This window comes from Bos grunniens, chromosome 4 (genome assembly GCF_055505025.1).
Source record: "Bos grunniens cultivar Pamir isolate PY7600 chromosome 4, Bosgru_T2T1.0, whole genome shotgun sequence".
Lineage (NCBI taxonomy): Eukaryota > Metazoa > Chordata > Mammalia > Artiodactyla > Bovidae > Bos > Bos grunniens.
In genome coordinates this window covers 55277082-55303898 of record NC_141168.1, presented here as the reverse complement: position 1 = coordinate 55303898, position 26817 = coordinate 55277082, and the positions used below count along the sequence as shown (strand labels likewise).

General features: G+C 39.3%; 1 protein-coding gene across 1 annotated transcript in view; it reads right to left on the bottom strand.

Annotated features, from left to right (window-relative positions):
- ITPRID1 (ITPR interacting domain containing 1) overlaps positions 1 to 26817 on the bottom strand; it is a 121521-nt gene that overhangs the window by 78345 nt on the left and 16359 nt on the right. Inside the window, exons 2-5 of the mRNA XM_086398475.1 lie at positions 24088 to 24133; positions 10564 to 10724; positions 9240 to 9288; positions 8874 to 8917 (exon numbers count right to left, since the gene is read on the bottom strand). Of these exons, the coding sequence (XP_086254601.1) occupies positions 8874 to 8917; positions 9240 to 9288; positions 10564 to 10723 (253 nt within the window). The 5' untranslated portion in view covers position 10724; positions 24088 to 24133. The remainder of the gene's footprint in view (positions 1 to 8873; positions 8918 to 9239; positions 9289 to 10563; positions 10725 to 24087; positions 24134 to 26817) is intronic.

The window sequence follows — 26817 nt, the reverse complement described above, 5'->3', positions numbered from 1 at the left end:
GATTTCCCAATCTGAATAAATCATCTTTATTATGGACCAGTTTTTACTAAGATATCTTTATGTTGACTAGGTTTAGGGAAATCAGCTGTGTTAGAGATGATTCTTGCCTCAGTGATCTTTACAATTTTGTTAATAAGATGGATCATATCTTACTAATTTGAGGCAGTACAGACCAAGTGTCATAAGCATAGAAACTATGATGGATGTGACTGGTGTTCAGAAGGCAATTTGAGTCTCTTAGGGCAGATGTCAGGAAGGGCCTTACAGAGGACATGGCACTTGGGTAACATCTCAAAAGAAGAAGGAGAGGTAAACAGAACAAGAAAGACTTTAAGACAGGAAAAACTGGATGAAGAAAGAGAATGGACTAGGGATGTAATGAGAGGAGATAAGACTAGACAGTCTTGTAGAAAATTGGTATAGGTTATATTCATACTGTAATGGCCCTGAAAAGTCAGAGTAACATACTTGAGAGCAGGAGTCATATATTCTACATCTTTGCATCCTTCACCTTGCACAATTCTCTGCTTAGAATGCTTTCATTTGAAAAGCATTATTTTTCAATATGTTCATCTCTAACACATTTTCTAACAATGTTTTCAAAGGGAACATCTATTATGTTACACTGGATTTACTTTAACCTATTCCTATAATATGGGTCACAAATTTAGAACTTGATTTAGCAAGTTCTTATTATTAAAAAAATTCCTCTGGAAAGGGATAGGTTTACTCTTCAGGGACCTCTCTGAAAAACAGTGAAGAAATGTCTAAATAGTAAAAATGGCAAATGAATTAAGCACCTATCATGTAATCTATGGCACAGAGCAGAACGTTGACAGAACCTGTCTCGTGCTGTTGAAGTTGGCTCTACTTTTTTCACTCTCAGTTATGTGTGGATGTGTTATTAAATAAGAATATGATATATAAAACTGCATGTCAGCTCATGCTTTTGGTGTACATGTCTGCCCAGGTAGCATCAGGATGGTGTGCTCCACAGGCAGACAGAGCTGATGTCAGATTTGTACTCTGTGTGGCCCTGGGTTTGCCACACATCAGCTCCTCCTTCCAAGCTTTCTTATACAGTTTTACAGTGGAATCTGGGAATAAGGGTGAGTCAGCAGCCTAAGAAGAGGACCCTTAACATCCATGACCATGATCCCTGTAGCACTACCAGTGACCCCAAAGAGGCTCTGAATGTCCTACTGTGTCTGTGGTTAAAGGAAGGTCTATGGATCCTTATGGAGCCCAAGCCAAGAATCTGACTTGTTTGCCCGTGAAGTTGGTGACCAAGAGGAGTTAGTCTGCACCCATTGATGGTGGTTCTTAGAAAGGAAAAAGAGAAGGAAACTGAAGGATGCCCATGGGGCTCTTTCCTGTAAGTTATCCATGTGTCCTGATCAGAGGTTCCCTGAAGATACGTAAAAAGGAGACTGTGGGACCACTCCGCTAATATGCCCTAATGTTTGTCAGAAGACAGGGCAGAAAGTACAAAACCATGCCTTGCGAAGACTTGGGATATAAGTAGTATGGGCAGATGTCCAACTTTTGGTAACTCTTGATATTCATATGGAAAGAAGGAGCAAGGGCCTAAAGGTAATTTTCATAAAAGGAGCATCCCAAATGATTTCTATCAGTAAGTGAACCTGGGTAAGCAATGTTTCAATGAAAGAAACTTCAAAGTCTCTTGAGACTTTGAAGAGACTTGAAAGAGACTTCAAAATCTCTCTCAAAGCCTCAAGAGACAAGGCCCTAGAGGGAGATCCAGGCTCTGCTGATGGCTCTGGGAAGCCAGGGAAAGTGTCACAAGCACCTCAGGACCTCTTGGTCACCGGATCATTCCCATCAGCCAATACACCTGGTGTAATAGCTCTCATCCCCAGAAAAAGAACATCTTTTGTCTCTACCTCTCCTCCAGCTATCTTTTTAGTCACTGCTCCCTTTTGCCTCATCACTCCTCCAAATACTTTTCTGTCTCCACTTCCTCTACTCCGATTTCTCACTTGAAGGTCATATAACTGGCCTTTCTCTCCAACTATTCCTCTGAAATAGCTCTTTTCAAGGTCATCAGTGACCTAATTGTCAAACAATTCTCATTTCTCATCATATATAACCCGTTAATGACAGTTGACAGTGTTGATCATCCCCTCCTTGACACCTTAACTTTACTCATCTTCCAGACACTTTTCTCCTTTTCCTCATTTTACTTCATGACCTTCTCCTCCTCTTCCTCCCTTGCTGGTTTTTCTGTATCTCTCAGGCTTCTTCTCTGTCTCTATGCACTTGCCTGGTGACCTTATTTGAACTTCTGGGTTATCATCATCTATATGCCATCTAGACCCAAACAGTTATCTATTAATTCTTGGACTTTCTCCCTGAACTCGAGATTGGTATTTTCAATTTGTACTAATATATCCCTATTTGGGGCTTCCCTTGTAGCTCAGTTGGTAAAGGATCTGCCTGCAGTGCAGGAGACCTGGGTTCAATCCCTGGGTTGGGAAGATCCCCTGGAGAAGGAAATCTCAACCCATTCCAGTATCCTTGCCTGGAAAATCTCATGGACAGAGGAGCCTGGTGGGCTGCAGTCCATGGGGTCGCAGAGTTGGACACGACTGAGCGACTAACACTAACTAATCCCTATTTATTAGTATCTCTTTAGGTTTCTATTAGGTATTTGAATCATAGCATGCCTAAAATTGCATCTTTTATCTCAAGCCTGATTCTTCTATGTTCTTCCCATTCCAATAAATGATCATGCACCCTGCCCAAATGCTTGGGCAAAATTCACTGCGATTATCCTTGGCTTTTCTTTCTCTCTTTTATATTCTATATCCACAAGCATATCCTCCCCTACCTATATTCCAAATATATCCAGAATCTAACACTACTCTCTGCAGCATTTGCTATTGCCCTGGTCTATGCCCTCATCTTCTTTTCCATAAGTTATTTCCTTAGCCTCCTAAGGGGGCTCCCTGGTTCCACCTTTTCTCCAACAGAATTTATTTTCCAAGTAGCCACTACAGCTGTCCTGTTAAAAAGAACCAAGGCTATGCCACTACTTTGTATAAAACATTATACAAATGTTTTTGTATAAAACATTTTCCCTTTGAGTAAAAGAAAGATTTTTACCGGGATATAGCCCTAAATTATGTGACCTCTGAATAGTTCTTTAACTCATATCTCTTTGCTGTATTCCTTGCTCACTTAGCTGCAACTATTTAGGCCTCCTTGCTATTCTTAAAATGCAGAGAGCACATCCACATCCCAGGGCCTTTGCACATTCTGTCTCATGTGCCTGGAACAGTTCATCCTACAAATAAGCAAATTCAGGTAGCTGCTCAAAGGCACTTTATCTGAGACATTTAACCTCACTGTCTATACTCCTGGCATATTATATATTTATTTTTTTTTATTGTGTCTATCTCCACTGCATCTTTTTTCTTCAGTATCTCCAATATTAATGGAGTATCCAGTTTGTACGAGGCAGTCTATGCATATTTGTTAAATAACTGGAGAATGGAATAAAACGGAATCTGTCAGAAGTTTTGTGTACTTATGGGTGTGGAGATGGAGTTGATAGCATATTTGTTCTCTAGTCTCCAGACTAAGTCTAAGACTCAAAGAGAGATATGGGTTGCAGGAAGAAGCTGAAAGTTGATTCCCATCATGAGTTTTGCGTGACCCAGAACATTAGTGATGCTACCTAGATCCACACATGCAGTATAATAGAAAAGAGTGTCTCCATAAATTCTGTAAGAATTGGAGCACCAGAGGAACACAAGAAGAATGGACACTCAGGAAGTGATGAGACATGAACTGTCCATATGTTGACACCCAGGAAACTCTGTTAGAGTAGAACCAGTGACAGTGGAAGTCAATTCTTTCATAAAAGAATGTGAGGCATCTTCTGTTGGCTCCCAGAAATACTAATATTTACAGGGGATACTTTACAATAGACCCTGTGACACCAAGATAGAGGCAATAATCTCTCAGAATTGGTGGACTAATTTCATTGTAATGTAATGTTTACCCACAGGCTGGAGAAACCTGAGGCAAATTTGAGTTATAGGAGTTATTTATAGATTAATTTCAGAATATCTTTTTATATCTTCCTCTATATGTTTTTTAGTTAACAATTTAAAAATATTTATGCACCTCAAGTATAAATGAAATAAGGTTTTATCAGTATAAAAAAATTCTAAATTTAGGAAGTGTCCCTTTTTGCTATCCAAACTTGGCTCACAGAAATAAGGAAAGTCTAGGGAGAAAATTAACAGCCACAGATTTACACCGGTATGTGGTATACTGGTTTCTGGTAAGAAAAGAATAAACTTTGAAATCAAACAGACTTGAGTTCAAATCACGTTTCCACCTCTTTGGCTTTATGTGGTTTTGGGAAAATCTCTCAACACTGAGTCTCTGTTTCTTCAGTATTTAATGAAATTAATCAATCACCTTGTTTGAGGAGTACATCATAATAGTTTTCAAATATGCAATAAGCACTCGATATATGATAATTATTACTCATAATACTCAGAATTATTATAACTTTTGAGACTGATATCTATAGAGATCAGAAACCTAGTGAGCCTCAGGAAAAAAAACAGAATTTTCCAACTATTAAGCATTCATTTCTTAGTCATGTCAATTTTCTAAGAGCTTAGTTTCTTAAAATTTAAAATTTCTAGAGTTAAGGTAGAATGACTTATGACTTGCCAGAAAATTCTCTGATGCATCTTTTTTGTTTTTAATTTTAAGATCCGGATGTGGCCATTTTGTATTTCTACAGATACTTGATTGACATTTAAAAATTAGCATTGTCTCACTTTAGAAATTTTAAGTTCAAGAGAACTGAGCTGTGGCCCTGAAAGCTGGTACAAGAGTCAGAAGAGCTGGGAGGGGAAGTGGTTGCCAGGAAGCTGACCCACTCTGCTAATGCTTTGACTTTTCCAGCAGGGATGCTGATGCAGAGCTTTCCTCCCAGGATGCTCCCAGGGGCATCCATGCATAACATGGACAGTAATTCATACTGTAGTCTAGAGAGGCCACGTGGCTGCAGAGTCAGACAGACCAATGTTCAAATCTCAACTCACTTTCCTCCTGACTGGTTACTTTGAGCAAGTTACTTAACCTTCCTGAGCTTTATTTACCTCTTTGCAAAAGTTAATAATGATGATATCTGCCTCAGAAGATGGTTCTGGTAAATGAGATAATATGCATATAGGGTACCTAGCCTGTGTGCCCTTGACACGTATTAATTTCTTTCTCCTCTGAGTTTTACTGAAGACACTGAACTGCCAAGGGTTAAGGGGCCTTACCTAGCATAACGGTGGTGAAAAAGATGGGCCAACCAGATTCCAGCTGAACAAAAATTAGAATTTAGGGAGACACAGAGCATCATGAAAGCCAAAGAATCACCATAAGAAGCCAAGACCTGACCTTGGCCATCTCAAAACAGAGGAGGAAATCAGCAACAGAGCCACTGAAACCTTATTCCACCTCTTCATTTTATCTGAGGCCCACTAGAATGCTTTCCATGAGAGGTACAGGGTCACGTGAAAGATGAGTAGGCACTTGGATGTTGTTGCTACTTTAATGAAGAAAGCCTCAGAATTATCACTGAGAGAAGCAAACAGCAGAATGATTTCTACTTGTAGTTGGTTGAATAGTATCCACCCAAATTTCACTTCAGTATTTGAAATGTCACTTCAGAATTTGAAATTTCACTTCAAAATATATCCTTTATCTGGAAACAGGGTCTCTGCAGATATAACTAGTAAAGATGAGGTCATACTGGGTAAAGGTGAGACTTAAACCCTAAATCCAATGACTGGTGTCCTTAAGAGAAGAGAAGAAGACTCAGTGGGGAAAGTCAGCCATGTGAAGACAGAGGCGGAGGATGCAAGGATGAAAGGGATGCCAGGGTTGATGGGAGCCATGAGAAAGAGACCAGGCAGGCCTCTTCCACAGAGCCTTCAGAGAGAGAATAACCTTGCTGACACTTGGTTCAGACCTTCAGCCTTCACAACTGTGAGAGAATGAATTTCTGTTTTTAAGCACCAGTGCAGTTCAGTCACTTGCTCAGTTGTGTCCAACTGTTTGTGACCCCATGAATTGCAGCATGCCAGGCCTCCCTGTCCATCACCAACTTCCAGAATTTATCCAAATTCATGTCCATCGAGTTGGTGATGCCATCCAGCCATCTCATCCTCTGTCGTCCCCTTCCCCTCCTGCCCCCCAATCCCTCCCAGCATCAGGGTCTTTTCCAATGAGTCAACTCTTCACATGAGGTGGCCAAAGTACTGGAGTTTCAGCTTCAGCATCAGTCCTTCCAATCAACACCTAGGACTGATCTTTAGAATGGACTGGTTGGATCTCCTTGCAGTCCAAGGGACTCTCAAGAGTCTTCTCCAACACCACAGTTCAAAAAGCGTCAATTCTTCGGCGCTCAGCTTTCTTCACAGTGCAACTCTCACATCCATACATGACCACTGGAAAAACCATAGCCTTGACTAGATGGACCTTTGTTGGCAAAGTAATGTCTCTGCTTTTGAATATGCTATTTAGGTTGGTCATAACTTTCCTTCCAAGGAGTAAATGTCTTTTAATTTCATGGCTGCAGTCACCATCTGCAGTGATTTGGGAGCCCCAAAAAATAAAGTCTGACACTGCTTCCACTGTTTCCCCATCTATTTCCCATGAAGTGATGGGACCAGATGCCATGATCTTAGTTTTCTGAATGTTGAGCTTTAAGCCAACTTTTTCACTCTCCTCTTTCACTTTTATCAAGAGGCTCTTTAGTTCCTCTTCACTTTCTGCCTTAAGGGTGGTGTCATCTGCATATCTGAGGTTATTGATATTTCTCCCAGCAATCTTGATTCCAGCTTGTGTTTCTTCCAGCCCAGCATTTCTCATGATGTACTCTGCATAAAAGTTAAATAAGCAGGGTGACAATATACAGCCTTGTCATAGCCACCAAGTCTGTGGTGATTATTTATGGCTGCCCTAAGAATGAACACACCACTCTATATCATAGTGGGATTGTGGGAGTTTTTTCACGATATTCCCTCCAGCAGAGACTCCTTTCCTTTCTCTACTTCAGTTCCTTTTGGTTTCACCATAGTTTTCTCTCTGAAACACTCCTCATGACCTTCAGGTCTCCAGTTTCTGCTACTACTGTTGTAGTTTCCACTTCCTAGTGCAGGGTTTGGCTTCCCTGGACTTGGGATGCCTTGAGCTCATTGTGGTAAAACCAGCACCCAGAGGGGCTGAGAGGATGCCTGCCTGCAGGCTCCTCTGCCCACCTCTAACCAGCTGTGACTAAAAATTGTGGCACTTGACCACTCAGATTCTTCACCTGTGAAACATAGATGAACACCAGCCTTGCTAGGCTATTGAGCTTAAAATATGATAGATGAGGAAGGGCCTTGTAAAAGTGAAGGCTCAATTAAACTTGTAAGAAGCTATTCCATTATTATTAAAAACCTTACTAAAGATAAAGACCCTGCGAAATAGAAACTGTGTGTGTCTGATCTCAGAGTCATTTTGTTACCCCTTCCTTCCTCCAGATCTTCACCTCATGCCTTTATTTAATTGACTTGATTCAGAGGAGGAAGGTCCATGATTTGTCTTAATTCCTGGGAAATGAAGTTTCTAATACATTTACTGACAACCCCAGAACTGGTTGCCAGACCTCTCACTATAAACTGGGAAAGATGAAATATCAGACGGATCTGAAATGCTGGCTATATTTCTTAACTTCTTGTCTTTTCTTGAGAATGAACTATCAATAACAAAGGTTCTTAAATTCAACTTATTGGCAAGCATCTTTAGAGATTTTGGCATCATGAAACTTTCATATTTAAAAAAAATAAGCTTGGTGAAGGAGGAAATTTTAATGATATACCTAGATTTTAAAGTAAAAATTCTTAAATTTAAACTGTCTTGTAGCAAATGGTCAATCTTAATTTAAATGGCAGTGAAGAAAGTGAAATAACTAAAACCAGCCAAGTAAGTAACAATTAGAATAATAATTTTCCCTCTAGTCATTAAATTCTTGTTTTATGTCATTTTTACATATGTTATTTAGGGCATTTCATCAATTTTAAAACACACTTTTTTTCACATTTTAACAACTATGAAATCAGGATGTGTCGGTAGTCAGTGTGGCCTATTATAATGCCTAGTTATAATCGACATGGATGGTTGTTTTGTTTTCTTATCTGAGTGGTACTTAAAATGTGGGTGCATTTTACAATTGAGGAGTCTTACATTCTAGGAAATATTATATTTGATTTAGTGAAGATGGAAACTGTGAGACCTGTAGATAAATTTCTTTGTCTTCTTATAATGTTCTATCAAATCTCAATGTAACAAGTGTGCCACACTTTCTGCCTCGGAAATACATACTTGATATATACTCTGTTTGCTATAGAATTCAGTCATTCATTCTTTTTGAGAACAAATGCATCATTAGAAAGAGAAGATATAATTTTAAGACTGAAGGGTAGAAACTAGATTTAGAAATAAAAATACAATACAGTGTAAGGAAATATTAAACAGTTTCATTTCCATAATCACATCCTTGCAAAATATCTTTACAGACCCAGCTAGTTTTCTGTTAAGAGTCTGAGCTAACGATATGGGCAAGAGTTCTGGTTCCCAGTCCCTGATCTGCTGCTTGATAACACCTATCCTTTCTGAACTTGTCTTACATATTACACAAAATGATTGAGCTGAATGGTTTCTGAGATCTGTTTCATTTCTAGGAATCTCTGATAATTCTCATTTTAAAAAGATTTAGTCAAACAAACATTTTAATACATCTCCTACTCAGGTCCACAAAGCATAACTGCTTTTGGGTTCTCTTGTCTTACCAATGTGGTCGACGACTGGCTGAAAGTTTTCATTAACAGAGACACTATAAAGAAACAAAAGTATTGTGAGTCAAACAACAAAATTATGCTAAATTAATTTTTAATTAAACAGACCAGAGTAAATGAAGAGCTAAGCTTTATGACAAGAGGACTTTAGGAAATCAGTGAACAGCTAGGAACTGAAATAGTATTATTCTATTTTGTACTTTTAAGTGGATATATAACATTTGCAATAAAAGATTAGTCCTTCAAACACCCAGTTAAAATGAAAATTCCTACATGTCACACCTTGTCCCAGGAGGGTTACCCACATGTTTTCATGGATCTTTGCAAGATGGATGTGCAAGGGCATAAAGAAACACTTACAAGAATCCAGAGTCCAGCCACTGCTGAATAATTTCTTGTTTGGAATCTTCTACAAATGAGAAACAGACCAGTCAGTCAAAACATAACCAGGTGAAGAGATATCAGCCCATTAGTTAGCCACTACCCAATAGGTCCATTTCCTAGTATTTAATTACATGTTTCTATAAGCAGAGTCATTTTTCCCCCAAGGCAAAACTTCCTGTTTTCCATAATTGGCTTTTCCTGAGAATAAAGTATAAACTTGCCAAAAGACTATAACTTAAAGAGAAAGAAAACGTGAAAAGGAATAAAAGAGCAAGAGATGTTAGAATAATTTTTAAATTACCTGGTGTGATACAAAGGCTGAAAAAGCATGGAAGATTTTTGCCTTTCTCTTGTTGAATATGAATCACGTGGAGCCTCTCCTTACTGAATCACATTTACCTAAGGCAGCTAGCCAGTGATGTTTATTTGCAAGGAGTTCTCTGCCAGGTTAGAAAGTAAATTTGCATTCATTCCAGGGGCAAATTGCACTTCAGTCCCAGAATTGCCAAAGGCACCCTGTGTTATAAAAGCATCAATCTTTTAAGGTGGATCTTTGTCACTGGCTCAACCAACGAGTCAAGAGGCAAAAAGGAAAGGCTATAAAGGCAGTTTTTCCTGTAAACATTTGTTTCCTTTCCAGTTGGTTACAGGTTACTCTGGGCTTATTTTCTCTGACTTTATCCTAAGAAGCAGTAAGATACATGAATTACTCCCTCACAAGGTGTCTGGTGAACCAAAAAGGCCAAGGTGACATGGGAGATGCTTAGTCTTCAACTGAGTTACTGTGAAGGGATAGAATAAATTGGTGGTGGCAAGGAAGAAAAGCCATCAAACAGTAACATCATGAACAAGCAAATAAGAAATCATAGTGAAAGGACAAAAGTTTCCTTATTTACTACTCTTTAAATGATTAAAATTAGTAGCAACACCCTGTGCAAGGCTCTGCAAATAAGAGCCTTTCAATAAGATGTTTGATGTCCTGCAAGAAGTCTCATATCTCTGGCATGAGCTCCACAGTTTTGGGGTCCTAGGGGACTTAGAATGAGGGGACATTGGAGTGGAAAGGGAGCCGAGTTCATTCTTTAGTTGGTCTGTTTCTATTAAGAAGGTTTGTATTTTAAGTGTCTGTAGGTGAAGTCAGATGTGCCTATTTCATAAGTTTTTGGTTATCATACCAGCAACACTGGCATCTTAACAGTCAAGTCCTTGTTCCAAAATCATTTGCCCCCAGCCCAAAGCTCCACATCCCTCACCACTCATAATAGGTTGGTTTCAAATAACCCTGATGGCCTGTTCTCACCCAGCAGGGGGTTGGTGAGACTGTGGCCTTCCTCCTCAGAGCCAGGGGGCAGCTGCTCATCCAGGGGAGCCCATGCCCGCTTGGTGGACTTCAGGATGTCTCTTCTGCTCTTTTCCTGGCCTCGTTGTGACTTCTCCTCCATCATAAGAGAGTAATTCATGCTAATTAAAAACACACACACACAAACAAATGAGACACAATGAGTTCAGCTTCCAGGCTTGGTTCAGTAAGACGGAGAGGACCAGAGGGCTCACAATCCAATGAATGGATCCAGCTTCACAATTTCTGGGAGCCTGGCTCATATCCAAGCAAGTTCCCTGCCTCAGTGCAAGAACTGTTTCTTTTTCAATGGAGACACAGCTGGAGGCCAGAGAGTAACGGCCTCACCCTTTATCCGGCCACATCCACACTCTGGAAGATTCAATCTAGTGGTCTTGAAAGTGGATGAGAAGCAAAGAAACTGGACTGGAGAGTGCCCCCAATCAAGGAGAAAATTTAAAAGCATTGATTAACATAATAAGTATCCTACAAATCTGCCCAATAGTTACATCTATAATGATATGTTTAGAGACCCAAAATGTAAAAAATGAGGAGGGTGTTGGCAATAGATCAACCTGGCTGAATCTCATCTCTGCAACTTATTGTGTGGCCTTGTACAAATTGTATAATTTCTCTGCATTCCCTTATTTTTAATTGGGGGTAAATTGTACTGAATTTTAATAACCTTTAACCTCAGCAGAATATTTATTATGTGCTAGATTCTATGCTGAATTCTATAATCTGTTATTTAATTTAATTGTCAATGAAAGAAGTAATCTAATTGTCACAATTTTGTAGTAAATTTAAGAGCAGTGGGGTTAAATTGCATACCCAAAGTCACACAACAAACAGGATTCAAACCCAGGTTCTGTACTCCAAACATGCTCCCATACCTATTAAACTGTGTATGAGGCTTCCCTGATGGCTGAAGTGGTTAAGAATCTGCCTACAATGCAGGAGACACAGGTTCAATCCCTAGGTCATGAAGATCCTCTGGAGGAGGGCATGGCAACCCACTCCATTATTCTTTTGTTTTGTTTTTTAAGTATAAATTTATTTATTTTAATTGGAGGTTAATTACTTTACAATATTGTATTGGTTTTGCCATACATCAACATGAATCTGCCACAGGTATACATGTGTTCCCCATCCTGAACCCCCCTCCCTCCTCCCTCCCTGTACCATCATCCTTCTGGGTTGTCTCAGTGCACCAGCCCCAAGCAACCAGTATCCTGCATCGAACCTGGACTGGCAATTCATTTCATATATGATATTATACACGTTTCAATGCCATTCTCCCAAATCATCCCACCCTCTCCCTCTCCCACAGAGTCCAAAAGACTGTTCTATACAGAATCCCATGGACAGAGGAGCCTGGTGGGCTACAGTCCATAGGGCTGCAAAGAGTCAGACACAACTGAGCATGCAGATTCATGCTTATCTGCCCTAAAGGATGGTTGAGACAATTGGGATATTAATAAATATATTATGCACATGATATAAGAAACATAGTCTGCCCCCATCATTTCATTTGGCTTTTATTAACATCATTGTGACCTTTATTAATATCTCCTATCGTAAGAAAGGAGACAGAAGCCTAGGGCAGTTGTGTAAATTGTTTAAAATCCCCAGACTATTAGCACATTGAGAATAAGGGCCTCTTTTACTAGCTGGTTGTCAGTATTTGAATTATCAGCAGATAGTAGGTGCTAAATAAATATGTACAAAATTAAAATAGCAAGTGCAGCAATCAGAGAAGAAAAAGAAGTAAAAGGAATCCAAATTGGAAAAGAAGAAGTTAAACTGTCACTGTTTGTAGATTATAAGATATCACATATGGAAGATCCTAAAAATGCTACCAGAAAACTGCTAGAACTCATCAATGAATTTGGTAAAGTTGCAAGTTATAAAATTAATACACAGAAACCTGTTGTATTTCTATATCCTAACAACAAAAGATCAGAAAGTGAAATTCAAGAATAATCCCATTTACCATTACCTCAAAAAGAATAAAATACCTAAGAATAAACCTACCTAAGGTGGCAAAAGACTTGTACTCTGAGAACTATAAGACGCTGATGAAAGAAATCAATGAAGACATAAACAGATGGAAAGATATACCATGTTTGTGGATTAGAAGAATCAATATTGTCAAAATGACTATCCTACCCAAGGCAATCTACAGATTCAATGCAATCCCTATCAAATTACCAATGGCATTTTTCACAGAACTAGAACCAAAAAAAAAAAAAAATCTCAAAATTTGTAGAGAGACACAAAAGACCCTGAATAGCCAACACAATCTCAAGAAAGAAAAACAGAACTGGAGGAATCAGGCTCCCTGACTTCAGACTTTTCTATAAACTTACTGTCATCAAAACAGTATAGTTCTGGCACAAAAATAGAAACATAGATTAAGGGAACAAGATAGAACACCCAGAAATAAGCCCATGCACCTCTGGTCAATTAATATATGACAAAGCAGGCAAGACTACACACTGTTGGAAAGACGGTCTCTTCCACAAATGGTGCTGGGAAAACTGCACAGCTACATGTAAAAAACATGCAATTAGATCATTCTTTAACTCCATACACAAAAATAAGCTCAAAATGGAGTAAAGCCCTAAATGTGAGACTGGAGACTATAGAACTCTTGGATAAAAACATAGGTAGAACACTTTCTGACATAAATCACAGCAGTATCTTTTTCAATCTGTGTCCCAGAATAATGGAAATAAAAACAAAAATAAACAAATAGGACCTACTTAAACTCAAAAGCTTTTGCACAGCAAAGGAAACGATAAACGAAACAAAAACACAGCCCACAGGTTTGGAGAAAATACTCGCAAATGATGTGACCAATAAGGGTGTTGCGCTGTGCTCTGCTAAGTCGCTTCAGTCGTGTCCGACTCTTTGTGACTCTATGGACTGTAGCCTGCCAGGCTCCTGTCCATGGGATTCTCCAGGCAAGAATACTGGAATGGGTTGCCATTGCCTTCTCCAGGGGATCTTGCCCGCCCAGGGATAGGACCCGTGTTGCTTATGTCTCCTGCATTTGCAGGCAGGTTCTTTACCACTAACGCTGCCTGGGAAGCCCTGACTGATAAGGGATTAGTCTCCAAAATTTACAAACAGCTCATGACGATGTTTGTAACAGCATCAAAACAAACAACCCACTCAAAAAAGTGGGCAGAACATCTAAATAGACATTTCTCCAAATAAGACATACAGATGGTGAATGGGCACATGAAAAGACGTTTGGCATTGTCAATTATTAGAGAAATGCAAATCAAAACTACAATGAGATATAGCCTCACACCAGCCAGAATGGCTATCATAAAAAAAATTCCACAAACAATAGATGCTAGAGAGGGTGTGAAGAGAAGGGAATCCTTTTACACTTTTTGATGGGAATGTAAATTGGTACAGCCACTATGAAGAACAGTATGGAAGTTCCTTAATAAACTAAAAATAAAGCTACGATATGACCCTGTAATCCCACTCCTGGGCATATGTCTGTAAAAAAACATGATCCAAAAGTAAATTTGCACCCTAATGTTCATTGCAGCACTGTTTACAATAGCCAAGGCATAAAAGCAGCCAAAATGTCCATTGACAGAGGAATGGATAAAGAAGATATGGTATGTGTATACAATGGACTATTACTCAGCCCTTAAAAAGAATGAAACAATGTCATTAGCAGCAACATGAATGGACTTTCACTCTGTGTCATACTGAGTGAAGACAGTCAGATAGAGAAGGAGAAACATAGCATGACATTCTTTATATGTGGAATCAAAAAATAAATGAAACATATTATATTCCTTACAAAACAGAAAAAGATTCATAGACTTAGAGGATGAACTTATGGTTGCTGGGGATGAGGAAGGATGGGGAAAGGGATAGTTAGGGAGTTTGGGATGGACATGTACACACTGCTATATTTAAAATGGATAACCAACAGAGATCTACTGTATAGCATATGGACCTCTGCTCAACGTTATGTGGCAGCCTGAAAGGAGGGAGTTTAGGGGAGAATGGATACACGTATATGTATGGCTGAACCCCTGCGCTGTTCACCTGAAATTATCACAACATTACTAATTGGCTATACCCTAATACAAAACAAAACATTAAAAAAGTTAAAGTAACAAAACTAGAGTACAAAACCATTAAACTTGACTAAATTCTTTCCAAGCATCTATCTGCAATTGTGTTAGTTTATTCTTCAGGTTTAAAGAAATGACTGAATAGTCAAATACCTACTTCAAGCATCATGTCTTAAACTCCTAAACTTCTGCACAATCACTGATAATATGACACGGAGACAATCGTTCCTAATCAGTGTTTTAACAAGTCAAGTTGTTCAGATTATTATAAACATTTGAATATTTTTATTTAATTACAGGTGAGCATTCTATAAGCAATTGGAAATAAGAGTTTTCTTACATGCTTTATATACTAAAATTCTGTTGCTCACTTGTATAAATATACAATTATTGTTGCAATAATAAATTACAGCAAATTATTATTTGGGATGACTGCTAACTTTATGTTTAAAAAGCAATTATTAAGAAATCTCAATTAAAAAAAAAGAAATCTCAATTAATTAAAAATAAAAGCAGAGGGTGGACAGTTAATATCTATATTAATGGTGGGCCTTTAGCCAGCTAATTTTGGAAAGTTAATTTTAGAAATGTCTTCTGGGAGCAAATAAAGGTTTATAAAAATTTCAGTGATAACATAAGACAGAATACAGAGGTGATTATATTTCTAAACTATAGAATTATTTCATACACTAGAACCCATAATATGACAAAATAAAATTTAGAAACTACATTTAATGGTAGTTATTTAACTTTTGAGTAAAAAAGTTCTCTCTGGCAATTGCATTTTGTATGTGTGAATTATAAAAAAAAGCATCAACTTTGACACTGCAAAATCTCACAAGGAGGAAACCCCCAAAATCATGCTCAACAACATTCATGAAATATCAGACTCAGTAAAGGATCAGGATTTGAAGAAAAGAATAATATATGACAAAAGAGTAAGATTCCCCAAGTAGTCTTGCTCCTTAATTAACCTAGCGGAAAGTCAGTTTCTGTATAGCAAAAAGATTTTGCTTTGTAGTGGGACCAGGAGGTGGTAAGCAGATCTGACCTCAAATTGCTGCTTCTGTCCTATAAAGTGGAATTTTCACCTATTGACTACTTTTTCAAACCTGATACTGTAAAAATCATCAAAACTTTAGATCAAGCTGCTGCTTTATACATACGTCCCCCAGTTTCCTTTCGACGATGACATGTGTGACCTCAGACACCAGCCTTGCACAGCCAGTGAGGATATGCTCCCTGCCAGCTCAATTGTACTTGGCCTTAGAATAGGAAAAAGCTTGCCAAGGAAAGTGGGAACTCTTGCTAAAAGCAGAGGTCAGGGACTGGTTTGTAAAGAAAAATTCTTTTGTTCCCTCTGTTTTAGTGGATGCCTTCCCAGTTAGTAAACAAATCTGCTTCTGGAAATGTATTCTCTGATGCTTGAATGACCTTGCTTTGGCTTCATCCACTGGCTTGACCCCCCAGGGCAGTCTCTTGGAAAAGGACACAGATAAAGCATGATGCGCTTATTTGCTTCAGTCGTGTCCAGCGCTTTGAGACGCTATGGACTGTAATCTGCCAGGCTCCTCTGTCCATGGGATTTCCCCGGCAAGAATACTGGAGTAGGTTGCCATTTCCTCCTCCAGGGGGTGTTCCCTATCCAGGGATGGAATCTGTGCATTTTGCATTGCAGGCAGATTCTTTACTGCCGAGCCACCCAGGAAGCCCCACAGATTAAGTGGCAGGCTCAAATAGTCCAGTGGACTGACAGGGTAGAAGTTATGGCATTGGCCTCTGCTGACTCCCCTAGGTTAACCCAGTGTCCCCAGGACCACTTGGAACCTAGGTCTTGCCTATTCTGACTTACCCAAAGTGAATTCTCATTCTGAATTATGTTGTCTTTTGTGCTGGAGAGATCCTTCTCTCTTTTCAGATCCCTGGTGTTCTGATCACTGTTGTTGTTGTTTAGTCGCTAGGTCCTCTCACTCTTCTGTGACCCCTTGGTAGGTAACTTGCCAGGCAAGCATACTGGAGTGTGTTGTCATTTTTTAACTTCATGAGATCTTCCTGACTCAGGGATCAAAACTGAGTCTTCTGCATTGGCAGGCATATTCTTTACCACTGAGCTACCAGGGAAAACTGGTATTGAGTCCCCAGTGCAGATTTCAGGTCCATAGGTTCAGAATAAGATTCTTGAGATGCAGAATAGGGTATCCCAGTTACTTGACATCACCACACAAATCGCCACTCAAACTTATAGGCATCTTTAACTTATTATGTACCACACTGAATTCTTCATTCTTTCTTTGACTTCTACATGACCCTCCCACATATCTGCCTCTATTACAGTGTTCATCTCAGTAAATGGTACCACTATTCAAGTAGTTGCTCAGGCCAGGAACTTGTGAGTCTTCCTTAATTTCTCTGTTCCTTTCACATCTCACATCAAGCCACTAAAATTAAGAGAGCAGACAGACAGGCAAAGGAGTCCTTATATATCAGACCAACCACTTTCACTGCTATCAACCTGATGTGAAACAAAACTTGTAGTTTTGCTTGGAGCATAGGGAATGATCCCCATCCACACCTCCCATTCTCTTTATAATGCACTCAAATCAGCTTAATAATGGTCAACTATCGGTTCTTATCCTTTTGGAATTTTCAGCAGCACTTGTTATAGTTGACCCCTTCTTCTTGCTGCTGCTGATGCTGCTAAGTCGCTTCAGTCGTGTCCGACTCTGTGCGACCCCGTAGACGGAAGCCCACCAGGCTCCCCCATCCCTGGAACTCTCCAGGCAAGAATACTGGAGTGGGTTGCCATTTCCTTCTCCAATGCATGAAACTGAAAAGTCAAAGTGAAGTCACTCAGTCGTGTCCGACTCTTTGCGACCCCATGGACTGCAGCCTACCAGGCTCCTCCATCCATGGGATTTTCCAGGCAAGAGTATTGGAGTGGGGTGGACCCCTTCCTCTTAATTGGGCTTAATTGGGCTTCCCTGGTAGCTCAGATGGTAAAGCATCTGCCTATAATGCGGGAGACCCAGATTCAATCCCTGGGTCGGGAAGATCCCCTGGAGAAGGAAATGGCAACCCACGCCAGTACTCTTACCTGGAAAATCCCATGGACTGAGGAGCCTGGTAGGCTACAGTCCATAGGGTCACAAAGAGTTGGACACTACTGACTGACTTCACTTCACTTCCTCTTAATGGAAGCAATCTTTTCTTTTGTTTTTTTGAACCACAATTTCCCGGATTACCTATCTTACTCAAAGCTTTTTTCAAACTCTTTTGCTGGTTTTCTCCTTTCCAGCCTCTACATTTTGAGTGGGATTTACCTCAGTCCTCAGCTACCTCTTATCCTCTCCATCTATATGCTCTCCCTATATGAGTGTAGCCTTGATAGCTACTTGTTAATTCCATAGTGTAAATACTGTTAAAGCTTTTACATTGTTTTATAAGTCTGCTTACACATCAGTTTAACCACCCTGAGTTTTTCTTCAGGACAGAGATCTTATCTCTCAAATCAAAATTATGTGAAAAAGATACGCAATGTATGTTTGTTGAATGAATGACTGCCAACAAGGCACTGACAATATCAAAGAAAATCTGGTTATGAAAGCATTAAGAATGGTTTAACAGTTAAACAACTTACCAGAAATAGGCATACATAATCAGACAATAGTGCATTATGGATCTGAATTTTAAAAGCGATAAAGTTTAATATGTATATTCATGCACACACATATGTACATGTGCATGCATGATAGTCGTGTCTGACTCTTTTGTGACCCTATGGACGGTAGCCCACCAGGCTCCTCCGTCCAGGGGTTTTCCAGGCAAGAATACTGGAGTGAGTTGCCATTTCCTACTTCAACATACACACACATACACACATACAAACATATAACAACCATTTTGAAGCAGAATTTTCTGTCATCATTTGATGCCCCTTTCTGCCATTTTGGCCAAAACTATGAGTAGATACCTTTTTTAATGTTCTCTTATGAGCGTTCCAACAGCTAACAAGCAGATGAAAGATATTAATTCATCACCAGGAAAATAAAAATTATAATTAATCCACAGATAGTTAATTTGTGTATGATATTGGACATGTAGTTTCAAGTTTTCTTGGAAACTAGTTTGTTCTTGCATAATATGAGAGAATTGGATGAGATGAGATAATTTCCTAAGTTGATTACTCAGTTTCTAGCCTCCGCATAGACTGATATTTGACCAGTGGAGCTCACATTTTAAAAATATTTTAAAGCTATATTCATCAAAACTATAAAAGTGAGAAGAATAAAACATTGTTCCTATTACTCATAAGTTTGGAAGACCACTCAAAAACTCAAACAACAAACCCAAGCCAGGAATGCCCTTCTGCTCTTCCTCCCTATCCAAGTATTAAAGTCCCACAAACACTTGTAAAGATTTCAAATGATTCAGTGAAGTAGAGGCAGAGCCTGGGGAATAGAGTGTTCTGTCAACACTCTGTTGGGAGGAACAAGCAGTCTGTGGATGACTTGTTCTGTGGGTGGTTTCCTCCCACCATGAAATATGTGAAGGGTGTTCACTCCTGCCATTTAGGAGCAAGCTGGATTTAAAGACAAGGCAGTTGTGCCCAAGTTGGAACCCAAAGTCAGTTCTCTTGGACTTGGAGTTTTCCTCTTTTGTTGGGGAAAATAATTAAAAGATTATTGTTTCAAGAATCATATACACAGCTTCCCAGAAACCTGAAATGACTTTGAGGCTGGTAAAGTTGGATCAAATCATTCACCTACAGCTAGCTCTGTCGGTGCCAATCCCCTTTCAACTTCAAAGAGCTCTTTATTTCTCAGTGATTCCCTCTTTTGTCATCATTTCTATTCTTGTCTTCTCAACATTTTCTTTGCTTCATCCTAGGGAAGGAGAATGAAAGGATGTAGGGCATCTGTGCTCTACCTTGGGTCTTCCATCCCAACAACATTGCAATCTAGGTTCCTTCATGTGCGTTATATTCTGGTTGCACAGAATTACTTGCTGTTCTCAAATGTGTCCTTGTCTCCGGTCCCTCTGGGTGCAAATCCTTCTACATTTCTGCCCCTTCTCTTTAATGGATACCATCTCACTGAGCTCAAGCAGAACTTATTGTGTAGAGCTTTTTCTCATATCGCTCTCCACTCCCAATCCAGCCTGCTTCTGAAGCTCACACCAACTTTAGCACTCTTCATACTCCTTTTAAGCAGTTTATGTACATTTCTGCCTTTCCCACTCAGATAAATGGACTTCTGGGAAACAAAGACCATGACGTACTCATTTTCGTATCCATGATACTTAGTCTAGAGCATGCATAATAGGTGATAAGCAATAACCACTTATTGAACGAATTAATATTTCTGACCCTGGGCTCTGTCTTTGCTCAAAATCATGGGAATTGTGACTTGCTCATCTTTGTTGCTAAGTCACTTCAGTCATGTCCGACTCTGTGCGACCCCATAGACGGCAGCCCACCAGGTTCCCCTATCCCTATGATTCTCCAGGCAAGAACACTGGAGTGGGTTGCCATTTCCTTCTCCAATGCATGAAAGTGAAAAGTGAGAGTGAAGTCGCTCAGTCGTGTCTGACTCTTCACGACCCCATTGACTGCAGCCTACCTGGCTCCTCCATCCATGGGATTTTTAGGGAAGAGTACTGGAGTGGGTGCCACTGCCTTCTCGGTCTCCACTGCCTTCTTCATCTCTATAGTCTCCATCATTTCAGGCAAGGTATATACACTAGTAGTCGCTCATGGAAGCACACGATATAAATGAACTGTAAGTTAAATTCAATGATGACATCCACTAATTCAATTTAATATTATACTACCCACTGTGTACAAAGAAATTTTGAGGAGCTTATAGTATAAGAAATAGTATTTATTAACTAAATATCATGAAGCAGAAAATGCATTTTAAAAGAAGTACAATACAGCTGTTCACAAAAATTAAAAGAGGAAGATGTTCATTTAGGGGCATAAGAAAAGGCTTCTTTGAAGCGAAAATATGAATTCTGGCTCTTGAAGATGGGATAATGGGTAGGCAAGCATTCCAGACAAGTGGTTTAAAATACATGTAAACAATAATAGCATAAATTTTACCAAAGGGCAATTACCTTGTGCCTTTGCAACAATTAAACAGATGTTCTTCAATGTTAACTTACTGAAATCTTGTGTTGTCTTATCTGTTGCTGTGATGATTAATTTTATGTGTTGTCTTCACTGGGCCACAAGATACCCAAATATCCAGCTAATTATTATTTTAGGTGTGTCCGTGAGGGTGTTTCCAAAAGAGACTATTAGCGTTGGACTCAGTAGACTGAGAAATGCAGATTGTTCTCCCCACTGTGGATGAGTATCAGTCAATCTGCGGAGGGCCTGAATAGAAAAGGTAAAGGAAAAATTCCTTCTCTCTGCCCGACTGATTGAGTTGGGACACGAGTCTACTCCTGCTCTGGAGCTGGGATCGACACCATTGGCACTCTTACAGCACAAGCTTCTGACTCTGGTTGGAACCTCACCACCAGTTTTCCTGGATCTCCAACTGGCAGACAACAGATCATGGAACTTCTTGGGTTCCGTTATTGTGTGAGCCAATTCCTTATAACAAATGTCTTGGTAGATAGATAGATAGATGCAGATATAGATATTTCTGTCTCTACATGTATCTATGTCTGTATCTGTCTGTCTGTCTATCTCTCTGTCTCTCTATCTTCTATTTCATTTCTCTGGAGATCTCTGACCAATGCAGATGTTTATTTCTCTGAAGAGTAGTTTTAGTTGGGCTCTATCACACTTTCCTTCCATCTACCTTTTTTATATGTGTATAATTTTATCTATTCCTGGCTGTGATTTGTCTTCAATGCTGCATGGGCTTTTCTCTAGCTGTGGTGAGTGGAGGCTACTCTCCAGTTGCTGTGCACAGACTTATTGTGGTAGCTTTTCTTGTTGTAGAGTTTGGGCTCTTGGGCATGTGGGCTTCAGCAGTTGTGGAGCATGAGCTCTGTAGTTGTGGGCTATTGACACAGGTGCAATAGTTGTGGCACATGGGCTTAGTTGCTCCGTGGTATGTGGGATCTTCCTGGACCAGGGATTAAACCCATGTCTCCTGCATTGGCCGTGGATACTTAACCACTGAGCCACCAGGGAAGCCCTGCCTTTCTTAATACCTTTGCAAAATGACAAGTCCCACAGTTTGCTATAAGATCCTCAGGTGCATACATCTCAAATTTAAAAATACATTGTTATACAATAAAAGTTGCATCATACTGCATATTTCATATTTCATTAGAAAACTATCATGATGGTAAAGATCTTAATTACATAAATGAGCTGGTAATGAAGACATCAAGATTTAACCCAGCTCCTATGTCTAAATTCCCTTTCCTTCCAGACTATTTACTGAGGCAAATTCTAGCAGTATTCTTTACTCTTCTGATATCAGAGAGATCATCGTCATTCTTGCTTTTCCACCGTGATCATAACCATAGAATCTCAGGGAATGTAGCAAAGGGAGTAGATCCTATTCATTATAAATGGACTTAAGAAATGATCATGATATTACAACTTTGTACCCATTGACTATGTTTGGAAGACAAAATCTTCCTGGATAAAATGTGTACATGCAGAAATAAGTTATGTATTCATTGTTAAAAAGATTCTGCATTAAGGCAGGAAGGCTTTGTATTATTTTCTACAATTGTATGTCAATATACAATTGTTTCTAAATTAAATATTAACTAAAAAGCAATGAATAAAAGAAAAATACAGTCCTAAACAAGTCATCAAAATAAATTTCAATAGCATTAAGGATTTAATTTGAAAACTGAAATAAAAAGAGTCCTAGAATAAATTATTGGTGAACATTCTCCTAATCTTACGGTGGTAAAAGTCTAGAGAGAAATGACACCAAAGGCAATGAAGGGAAATCATGATGGATTTGACCAGATAAAAATCTAAAGTTTACTCTATCAAACATAGTAGACATGTCAAAATGTTTACAAAATGTAAAAATACTTGCAGTATATGTGACATTAAAAGTTTTCATAACATTAACGTATGGCATGCAATTAGAAATCAAAACATATATACATGGAAATAGAAGCAGTATAATAATCAGGCAGTTCAGAAACAGAAAATCTATGAATGACTAAAAACATAAAAGTCATGCTGTTGCTGCTGCTGCTGCTAAGTCACTTCAGTCGTGTCCGACTCTGTGCGACCCCATAGATGGCAGCCCACCAGGCTCTGCCGTCCCTGGGATTCTCCAGGCAAGAACACTGGAGTGGGTTGCCATTTCCTTGTCCAATGCATGAAAGTGAAAAGTGAAAGTGAAGTCGCTCAGTCGTGTCCGACTCTTAGCAACCCCATGGACTGCAGCCTACCAGGCTCCTCCATTCATGGGATTTTCTAGGCAAGAGTACTGGAGTGGGGTGCCATTGCCTTCTCCATAAAGGTCATAAATCTTACTAATATTCAAGAAAAATGAAAACTAAAAGGAGAATGAATTACCAAATTAGATTCTCAGATAGAATTCATTATAGTGAGAATACCTGCCTCATTATGATTATTTTTGACTATTCCTTCTTCCTATTAAGGTTTGAATCCCAATAGTAAATCATTTCCTAATATAGTATATATAGCAAGAAAATGATAATTAGGTGATCTTTCAACGAAACTTTAGAGCAAAAGGTTTGTGGTAAGAAAAATGAATACTTTTTTCTTGTCCTTTTAAGTCTTCAGTTTTCATCCCTAAATCAAATAGTCTGGCTTAGCAACTAATTATATAAGGTGTTTTGTTACATTTAAATTTCAGATTAAAAATAAATAACGTTTAGCATAAGAATGGATCCTGCATTATTTAGGACATATTCACACCAAAACAAATTGCTATTTATTTAAAATTCAAGCGTTACAGGGTGTCTGGCAAGCCTATCCCTGAATCAACTTTCTCTACTCTTGCAAAAGAAGTTTTCACTTCTACAGCAGTTTCCACCCATACCAAAAAAGGTCACATGGCCAGAGCACATTAGGCTCAGTTTTCATATTCACTAAATTCACGGATTAGATAAAAGCCAAAGGCTTTTGGCTTTATCCTAATGTATTAAATTTCCTTCAGATAGTAAGGAAAAAAAGAATCAAGAGATCCAAGATGCAGACAACAGATACCAAAGGAAGGAAATAGAATTTCTGTATCTCATCTTATGAACATTGCTTGAAACAATATTCATGATACAGGAGAATAAGGTAACAATTTTGAGCCTAGAGCATTCCCATCCCCTGTGTTTTAGACCTTTGTGTGTTAATGGCAGTCACCCAGGAAGTCACAGGGATGCAGAAATCATCCAGGCCAGAAACCATGGCAATTAGATTGCTTACCTTATTGCTAATAGTCTTTCTTCCCAGGAATTACCCAGTCACACAGCTGCAGGTAAAAAAAAAAAAAAGTTTCAGAACATGCCACAGCTGCCCTTTAATTCCTACTGAGAGAAAATGAGAACAGAGAACTAATATCCCCTCCCCCACAGGCTGGAAACAAATAAATTATGAAAGTTACTATACCAGAAGAAAGGAGTCTCAGCAGAGAAGTGGCCCTTGGAGTTAACTTGCTGTAGTCATTCTCAAAAAGTGTTTGGAGAGGTTTTGGATGCTTTCCTGGCTCCTTGAGCATCACAGCTTCTAACACTAAATAGTCTTTGTGACCACAGGACTGTGCGCTAGGTTTATATTTGTGCCTATTTAAAAGTAGTCATAGAAAGCCAGGACAGTCTAGTTGCCAAGATCCATGATCAAGGTAGGGATAAAGATATATAGTGATTCTCTTTAGTCTCCCCTCTAAGGAAAGAAAGCAGCAAAAAAGTACTAGTGAGGAAAAGAAGAAGTTATTAGTAAGATGTCCTGGACTCAAAAGAGTGTGTGGGGAATAGATACAATGGTTCCTGCTGCGTTTTTATTTCTATGAATCCTCTTGCTGTCCCTTTAATACCCTCTGACCTGCTGGCAGTGACATCAAGTCTGAATATAGGACTGGAAAGCACTTCACTGAGGAAGTAAAGCAAACTTGTCTTCATTTGGTTACCATGGTTATGGTACTGAGTGTTAACAACCTGATGATTTGCATTGCAAACCATCATTGGAAATGAGGACAGGGGAACTTGATATTCTGGGTGGAGAGGTTCAATTCTCAAGAACTTCTACTGGAAATTTTCAGAGTAAACAGAACATAAATATATACACATACTCCCAAACCCATAAGGAAGAGGACCAAATTCTAAGGGCTAACAGTCTTATCCTCCATGGTATTTCAGTATCTATGAAGTACTTTAGTTGAAAGATCAGACAATTTCATTATTGAAAGGTAAATAAGCACATTACTAGCCTCATTTTAAAAACTTAAATTTCACAGTCACATTCAGCATGCATTCTTATGAAGGACATAATGCTAAAAGCATTCCCTAAAAATGATTCTATCCTTGAGTCATGCCTGCCAGCAAATTTTCTTCATTTTGAAAAGCTGCATTAGCAGAGTTTTAAGTGATGGAAAAGACCATGTGCATTTATAATTACATTTAATTTCAAACAAACAGGAGCCCCAATATGTTAAAGGAAAGTGCTGAGGTTACCTTCAAGGGGAGTAAGGTGACAGGGCCTCATCGAGTCTTCCCTCTCTCTCTATGACAGCTAGTGAGGCTCCTCTGCAGAGCTCCTAGTGTCAATGAGTAGAATCTGAACAGCCCTATAAACTGGTCTGAAACCTACCCTAGGAGAAACCCTTGTCTCTTCAGGTTCTCTCACCTCTCCACCACCAGCATTTGAGATCTTTACTCTCATAAGCCCAGGAGTCTCTAGAGACCTGAGATACCACCACAGCCTCCTTTTCCTCCTGTGGGCATCCACAACCCATTTAACCCTAAGAAGACCAGAAACTTAGTCTTTGACAAAGGCTAACTCGCAAGGCATACTGTAACTGAACTATCATATCCAGAACTACACTTGGAAAATGAAGTCCATATTTTAAGTTCTCATTTTAATATAAATGATTTTTAAATAAAAGTAGACATGTAATTGCATCCCAAGAAACCATCAATTACTCATATTTTAGTTAGCCATTAGCTATATATATATTGTTTATGTAGATAACTTATTGGGAGGTTGCCGTACACAATGCGTTGAAATCTGCATTATAAATTAGGAGGCTAGGACTGGATCTTAACCAAGCTGCTACTAAAATGGTCCTGGGAAAATCAATTCCTTTTCAGAGGCACAGTTAATTCAGAAAAATTATGTGTGCATCACTGAATTTTTTAAAGCGTCTTCTGCATGAATTTTGGAACCCAAGAAAATGAAGTATGTCACTGTTTCCAATATTTCCCCATCTATTTGTCATGAAGTGATGGGACTGGATGCCATGATCTTAATTTTTTGAATGTTGAGTTTTAAGCCAGCTTTTTCACTCTCCTCTTTCACTTTCATCAAGAGGCTCTTTAGTTCCTCTTCTCTTTCTGTCATAAGGGTGGTGTCATCTGCATATCGGAGGTTATTGATATTTAAATAAGATATCATCATTTCAGTTCAGTTCAGTTCAGTTGCTCAGTCGTGTCCGACTCTTTGTGACCCCATGATCGTAGCACGCCAGGGCTCCCTGTCCATCACCAACTCCCGGAGTTCACTCAAACTCATGTCCATCGAGTTGGTGATGCCATCCAGCCATCTCATCCTCTGTTGTCCCCTTCTCCTCCTACCCCTAATCCCTCCCAGCATCAGGGTCTTTTCCAATGAGTCAACTCTTCACATGAAGTGGCCAAAGTATTGGAGTTTCAGCTTTAGCATCAGTCCTTCCAATGAACACCCAGGACTGATCTCCTTTAGGATGGACTGGTTGGATCTCCTTGCAGTCCAAGGGACTCTCAAGTCTTCTCCAACACCACAGTTCAAAAGCATCAATTCTTCGGTGCTCAGCTTTCTTCACAGTCCAACTCTCACACCCATACATGACCACTGGAAAAACCATAGCCTTGACTAGATGGACCTTTGTTGGCAAAGTAATGTCTCTGCTTTTGAATATGCTATCTAGGTTGGTCGTAACTTTCCTTCCAAGGAGTAAGCATC